The sequence below is a fragment of the Pelobates fuscus genome, chromosome 1, assembly GCF_036172605.1.
Source record: "Pelobates fuscus isolate aPelFus1 chromosome 1, aPelFus1.pri, whole genome shotgun sequence".
Classification (NCBI taxonomy): Eukaryota; Metazoa; Chordata; class Amphibia; order Anura; family Pelobatidae; genus Pelobates; species Pelobates fuscus.
Genome location: NC_086317.1, coordinates 291,177,136 through 291,185,200, shown reverse-complemented (window position 1 = coordinate 291,185,200; position 8,065 = coordinate 291,177,136). Strand labels below are relative to the sequence as shown.

At 36.1% G+C, this 8,065-nt stretch overlaps 1 protein-coding gene across 1 annotated transcript in view; it reads left to right on the top strand.

Annotated features, from left to right (window-relative positions):
* The first annotated feature begins 2,186 nt into the window (after nt 1-2,186).
* The window catches only part of LOC134593970 (zona pellucida-like domain-containing protein 1), a 68,556-nt gene continuing 62,677 nt past the window's right edge, over nt 2,187-8,065 (top strand). The window contains exon 1 of the mRNA XM_063444611.1: nt 2,187-2,222. Coding sequence (XP_063300681.1) covers nt 2,220-2,222 — 3 coding nt within the window. The 5' untranslated portion in view covers nt 2,187-2,219. The remainder of the gene's footprint in view (nt 2,223-8,065) is intronic.

The window sequence follows — 8,065 nt, the reverse complement described above, 5'->3', positions numbered from 1 at the left end:
GTATATATATATATATATATATATATATATATATATATATATATGTGTGTGTGTATATATTTTTTTGTGTATGTATGCAAGAAGGTATGATATGCTGCCATTCTACCTACTTAGATTGCTAATAGGTTAAAGATTCCTTCCAGGTGGAGGACAGCCCTCTCAGAGCCTGAGCTCCAGTCCCAGACAGGTGCCGACCTTGGTTGCCTAATGGCTAATCCATCTGTGATCATCCTTACCCATGAGCAAGACTTACTCACGTCAGACATTAAGTAAAAAATACTGCACGGAAATGATTAATTGCTAAAATAATATGCCCCGCAGTTTCATGCTGACATATTTTGAATCTCTAACGTTGGCCTCAATTTAATATTTTTAGATACATTTTTCAAATTATCACAAATGTTTTAAAATGATGTATGTCCAAAAATCCCCATAGACTTTAAATGTGACTTCTGGAGGATTATGATATTCTGAAAGCATATCTAAAAGCATGAAATCAAGACTTTTATTGGATAATGTATCTGAGACCCTTCCTACCTGATGCCAAAATTAAAAGTGGTTGTCTAGCAGTATCTAGCAAGCTAGAAGTGAAGTTCAGCTAAACTAGAATATGTATGGAGAGCAAAGTAGGTCAAGTATAATTGGCACAGGTTCTGTTAATATCAAGTTAGTGTTGATATGGGTAGAACTAGTCCCAAGGGATGTCATAAACTAAAATCACAGGGGATTGATATACAAATGACAGAATTGCAGTAAAGTTACACAGGAGCTTCATGCGTAATACTTGGAACAGACAACAATGCATAGAGGAACACAATCTTAAATATCAATAGAGATAGTCATCCTTTGTTATATTGCACCTTGATGCGATATATGAAAGGACTATTGGATTAAAAAAACAAGTCACATTAGAAGCATAACTCCCAATATTTCAAATTGACAAAGACAGGCACATTAATTTGAGTGGTGTGAAGGGAATGTGACTTGCTAATAACAATTTATGCAACTAAAACGTAATTTAAAACAAAGGCAATGTATCTTATTTACACAGACTGAATTCTAAACACATTGAATTTTAAAGACAGCTTACTGTCTTATTGTTGCTCTGTTATACACAGAGTTATAACAACAATGTGCAGCTCCTTGAAACAGAAGTAAGTCAATTTAATGCTTTCACACGGGAAAGCAGTGTATTGGCTGAGATCATCAATGCTGATGATCACGGCCATTCAGGCTGAGTGGGGCGGAGCCAAATGTTGCACTGGCTAATCAACATCTCCTCATAGAAATGCATTGAATCAATGCATCTCTATGAGTTAAGTTCAGCATCTCCATGCAGAGCATGGAGACACTGAACATCAGTGCTGCACATTGTGAAGCACTGACCCAGGAAGCACCTCCCGTGGCCATCTGACTGTCTGAAAAGGCAGTATTTGCATGAAAATGGAGGGACTTACTACACACAGCAGAATAACTACATCAAGCTGTAGCTGTTCTTTTGACTATTGTGTCCTTTTAAAAAAAAAATATTTGTTTACTATAACAAGGCAGCTAGATGTTTAGTCACATAGAACTCAATTCTCAAAAAAATAAAAGTTTTTAAACTATGAAAATAGGAATGTCTACATTAGAACCACAATTTGAACTGTGGTTTGCACCGCATTCCAAATGTAACAACCCTCTGGCAATGAAAGGATGTGAATGTTTGCTCGTAACAAAATCCTCAAAAAAACAACGACACAATTGAACTGTACAGACTTACAGGTTTTAATTTATTGAAATCATTTCCAGTTATCCCCACCCAGTAAATGCATAAATGAATACCCTTTCTCATCCTGTTTGCTTCATCTTCTTAGGCAAGCAGACATTCCCTGGATTCAATCTCTGGGAACACCCTTAATATCATATTACCGAGTCAGGAAACCTGTGCATACTTTAGGAGATATTAAGTAGGTCATGCCATTGTCTTTTTAATGGGAAGCCTATTAGTATGTCATACTATATGGTTTTCTTTCCTTCCATGTCTTTACGCAGATAAACATTGTTTACATCTACATAATAGATATTTCTTGTACAATTCATACAATTGCCCCAAAAAGATACCTGATGACGATAGATATAGCAGTCAATATTTATATATAAACAGAAGACCCAATGTATGCCTCATTTGAGTTTCACATTTGATGAAGTAGACAAGGTAGCTCTGTTTTTGGACAAATATGGTAAGTTGACATATTTATTAATCACAACAAATACCTGAACTATGCTGATATATAACTGATGAGGGGAAACTACAATAACTGTTACCAATTCTCAGTTGTATCTTGACATACACTTTAATTAATCTATTTATATTGATGATTTTTTAGATTGCAAGTATACATACAATCCTAAAAAAATGGAGAAAAAAAAACCCACTGATGACTTTATTATGATTGTTAAAATAAGGGGAGAAGGGAGTTTACTCTCAAAATACCAGAATGAAGTCAATTAAAATCCAAGTTAAAACATTTAGGCGAAAATATGTGATATGTGATATGTGATGTACAAATGATTCTATCCTAAATCTTAATTTGAGTTTGTGTTTAGAGTATAAGTGGCATGGTTAGCTATTGCAATTAATGCATTTTTCTGTATTCTATATACTTAAATCTGTTTTAAATGTATGTGCTTACTCAGTCTGTTTATGTAAACATAGCAGGAGTTGTAATTTATACAAGACTATATCAATTGTATTTTTTGTAGTTTAATAATTTATTTTACATGTTTATTTGTGGAAGCATATGCATGTGATACAAATCAATCTTTGATTGATATTGTAGTACAAATATGTGTCTTTTTCTATATTTAATTTTTTCAAAAATAAGGGTCTGCAAATTTTCAAATTCCATGTAAAAATAGAATGAAATTATTACCTAAATAAATATTGTCTTAGTACATAATATTACATTATACATTCCAGATATCGATCATTAATAATGCCGTTGGTATTTTTTTTTTTCATCTCACTTTTTGTTCTTACTACAAGTGTATGGTGAATAGATGACAAGCAAACATTACTAACCTTACTTGCATGATAGACATCCCATTATAATACTAATAATCCAGTACAATGAGCAGACATTTTGTCGAATACTATAGCCAAAATATTAGTGTACATAGAGTAGAGACGGCAAAAATCATGTGTTTACTGACAAACCAGCATTAGTTCTAATACGACAATTCACTGCTTGCCATATTTGTCCAATAGCTTAAAAAATTAATTGAAATCCTAAATGTATTTTTCATAATAGGAACTATTAAGTGAATCTATTTTGAGTTATTTTTCTGTTGTTGCTATAATTGTGTAGTTATTATGGGAAAAATGCTGAAAATACATGTTTTTTAAAACTGTACTAAGTATACATATAGGAGATGAGAAGAAAGCCAGATATGTCCTTTAAAAAAAACTAAACTGTATCAATTATGTATGGGTACACTGTGTAAACAAGCAAATTCACTGTTATTGTATATACTACTATTCTAGGAATACCATTTGTACCATAGTTTAGAGGTCTGTCCAGTGAAAAGTGGGTTGTAATGAGTTAGCAACCAACATACAATTTTATCCAAAACAGTTATTTTGTAAACAAACTAAAATTGTATTGGATCTTTTTTCCAGCTCAGCTATTTTGCACTAAATTTAGCAAATTGATTGGCAGTACAATCCTAACAATAACATTGAACTCCATTACTGCTAAAATTGTGTATACAATATTTTTACCTTTTTATAAAATTAAAAATTTAAATTTCAGGTAAGCTTCCTTTACCTCAATTTGTTTTTTCTGGGCCTGCATGTGAGTATGCATATTATATAATATGTGTGTGTGTGTATGTGTGTGTCTGCCTACTGTTGTGAGCATGTGTGTGTCAGTGAGCTTGTCTGTAGTTTGCTTGGGTGTGTGTTAATGAGCTGGTCTAAAGTAAGCATGTTTATGTCAGTGAACTTGTAATGAGCATGTGTGTGTCAGTGAGCTTGTCTGTGCTGAGTCTGTATGTGTGTGTATCAGTGAGCTTGTCTGTAGCAGGCATGTGTATGTATGTTATTGAGCTTGTATGTAGTGAGCTTATATGTGTGTGTCAGTGAGCTTGTCTGTATTGAACATGTGTATGCATGTCAATGAGATTGTCTGTAGTGAGCATGTTTATATCAGTGAACTTGTAATGAGCATGTGTGTGTCCTTCAGTTGTCTTCAGTTAAATTTGGTGTGTGTGTGTGTCAGTGAGCTTGTCTGCAGTGAGCTTGGATGTGTGTGTCAGTGAGATTGTCTGTAGTGACCATGTTTATGTCAGTAAACTTGTAATGAGCATGTGTATGTATGTCAGTGAGCTAGTCTGTAGTGAACAAATGTGGGCCAGTAAGCATGTCTGTAGTGAGCTTGTCTGTAATCAGCATGTGTGTGTCAGTGAGCTTGTCTGTAGTAAGCATCTGTGTCTATACCAGTGAGTTTGTCTGTAGTACGTTTGTGTGTGTGTGTCAGAGAGTTTGTCTGTACTAAGTTTGTGTGTACCTGTAACCTTGTCTGTGTTTGTCAATGATCTTGTGTGTGTCAGTGAGATTGCATGTCTGTGTGCCTCTGTACCAGTGCGATTGTCTGTGCCTGCATGTGAGTATGCTTATTGTATAATGTAATTTTTTACCCTGAAAGAACTAATATTTATAATTAAAAAAGAACAATAATATATATATATATATATATATATATATATATACGTATATTAGCCTATATATTATAGGTTATATATATATATATATATATATATATATATATATATATATATATATATATATATATATATATATATATATCCTTTAATGATAATATTAAACATGATAATATTAAACATCCATTTATAACATTTAAAATATTGCTACATCTTGCTACACCAGATTGAGTAACTCTAATTCATAAACATAGATTATACATATACGAACACAAAAATATCAACGTTTCAGTCCTTACACAAACTTTCTTCAGGATATACTTTTTAAAATTTATATATATAAATATTTGTTGTCAGGGCAAGATTGCCGTAATCGTAAGATAACATAATTCGTATACAATAAACATAGTTAATGACACCAGTCGGTTGTGGTGTGCCGGAACCGATGATGCAGTAGGCCTGTAATAAAGAGGGCCAACCTTAGAGGGTGATGTGAATAAAGGGAGTGGTGGGAGGGGCAAATCGCCAAGCCAACAACGGTAAAGTGGGTGAGGATTGGAGGACCTTTTAAAGGGAACCCAAGCCCCTCCCACAACTACAGGCCCACCCTTAAATTTGTGGTCAGGGCAATATTGCCGTAATGGTAAGATAACATAATTCATATACAATAAACATAGTTAATGATACCAGTCAGTTGTGGTGTGCCGGAACCGACGATGCAGTAGGACTGTAATAAAGAGGGCAAGAAGAAGAGTACCATACAAAATGTATTCATACTACAAACATCAATTATTTGGACAAATCACAAAATGCTTGTCATAACTCTTTAACTGTGTTTGGTATGTATAGAGTGTAAGCAGATGATTCTCAGCGGCCCATAGATTTGATTATGAGTTGGCATGTGGTTGGAGGAAGTGAATGATGCTGCCCCATGCTAAAAGAGTCCTGAGTAATGATTTGCCTTTAGGCCAAGTCTAGTCAATAGCATACGGACATAGAGCATACATTTAGCTGTAGTGAGAATGGAACTGTGTAGTTCTAATAGTGGTTGATGTGGTTGTTTGTGAAAGGTGTTGACATATGTATTCAAAACCTTAACAGGGCACCATTTATTATAGGTAGGGAAAAGGTATGTCAACTGTGCGTCCCATCTGGCTAGTTTAGAGTGGTGAAGTGAAAGAAGGTATTGGCATATGAATTTGTGGCCTGTTTGTGGCTGGTACATTACTGGTGGTGAATTCCTTTGGACTTCAGAATCCATGAAAAGCTTGGTATATGGCTGTTAAATTACCATATTATTATATGTTCGAGTGGAGCTGTATCTAACAAGTCGGATAATGATTGGAATATCTTATTGTGGATGGGTAGTCTTTAGGGGTAAATGTGTGTCTGATTTTTAGATTCCCTGCAGCATGGTTTTATCTGGTATGATGAACGGAATCCTGTTTATTGAGGTGTGTAATAGCATGTGGTGTTGAATGCCTGTTAGATAAAGTTTGATTGTGTTGAAAGATAATTTCAGTTTAAGGTAGCAAAAAAAAGTGAACCCCAATGTAGTCTCCAAAGCAACCTGTCCTGAACTCGAAATTCTGCTATAAATTTGGTGAAAAGGTGTAAAACCTTATCATAGGATTCCTAGAGTTAACTGAAAGTGCAAGGTGGGAAAGATTTTGTGCGTAAGTTAATAAAAACATTTAATCCAGGAGCATGTCTGAAAATGGAGGGGCCGGGGCAGCCAGATGGGCAGCGGTGGGCAGAGTCTGAAAAAAAGCCTGCACGCAAAACGAGGCAAGTGATCTGTTGATATATTTGTGACCCCGGGAACGTGAGTACAGGTGATGAAAAATTGGCAATTGGCCGCTACCCATTTGCGTCTCCTCAAAACCTCATAATTACCAAAGAAGAAGATCATCCTTAATTTACAATGTGGTAAGAGGCTAGGTTGTCATAAAACATGTGACTGAGTGACTAGCCTAGTCTGGCCCTCAGGCGCTAACAGCCGCCCCAATTGGGTACCATTAAAACAAGGCCGATGTTAGAAGAAGCTAGGCAGGGTCTTAACTTCTCTAGGCCATGTACCCCCAAGCCATTTGTTGCCACTACTGGCTGTGAAGCCAGTATTGGCTGCAGCATTTGTCCAGTGTGTAGGAGAATAGTCGGAAATTGGGGGGATGAACATGGCTTGCCCGTTCCATGATGTGAGAAAAGTGCACCACATAAGTAAGTCAGCTGTTGCATGTGTGTCAAAACGTATGCGTGATTCGTCTGAGGGGAGGACCGGGAAAAAGAAAATGAAGGATCTACCCTGGGGAATGATCCTCATGGCAACAAATGGCAAGCAGAGACTGAAGTTCTTTCGGTTACAAGAACCTAGCTATAAGTAAAGCTCAATGCTTGATAGGGTGCGCTCAATTTTATCCTGGGAAAGACTGGCCTGCATGTTAACTGAGTCCAGTTGAATCCCCAGCAAATGTACAACCATGTCAGGACCTTCTGTCTTTTAAGGGTAGACCGGTATACCCAGGGATTCAAAAGAGTCATAGAGTGTTCGAGGCTGCTAGGGGGTAGTGAGTGTCTTCAATCGTGAAGAAGTCCTCTAAATAGTGAATTACAGTCAGGCGAAGAAATAATAAAGAAGGATATTATGGCACTAGAAAAAGTGCAGAGGCGGGCTACAAAATTAATAAAAGGAATGGAACATAGCAGCTATGAAGAAAGGTTAACAAATTTAAACCTATTTAGTTTAGAAAAACGTCGCCTGAGAGGGGATATGATAACATTATACAAATATATTCGGGGCCAATACAAACCATTGTGTGGAAATCTATTCACAAACCGGACTTTACATAGGACACGAGGCCATGCGTTTAGACTGGAAGAAAGAAGATTTCGTCTAAGGCATAGGAAAGGTTTTTATACTGTAAGAACAATCAGGATGTGGAATTCTCTGCCTGAAGAGGTGGTTTTATCAGAGTCCATACAGATGTGCAAACAGCTACTGGATGCATACTTGCAAAAACAGAATATTCAAGGATATAATCTTTCAATGTAGGGTAATAACTGCTTGATCCAAGGATAAATCTGACTGCCATTCTGGGGTCAAGAAGGATTTTTTTTCCTAGCTTGTTGCAAAATTGTGCTTCAAACTGGGTTTTTTTGCCTTCTTTTGGATCAACAGCAAAAAACGAATGTGAGGAAAGCTGAACTTGATGGACGCAAGTCTCTTTTCAGCTATGTAACTATGTAACTATGTAATATAAACCTCCCCATTTAAAGCCGTGCAGACGCCACAGTGAAGGGTGAATAGGAAGTAAGTTTAAAGCATTGACATTATCCGTTTTACTGAGCCATGCTCCTGTCC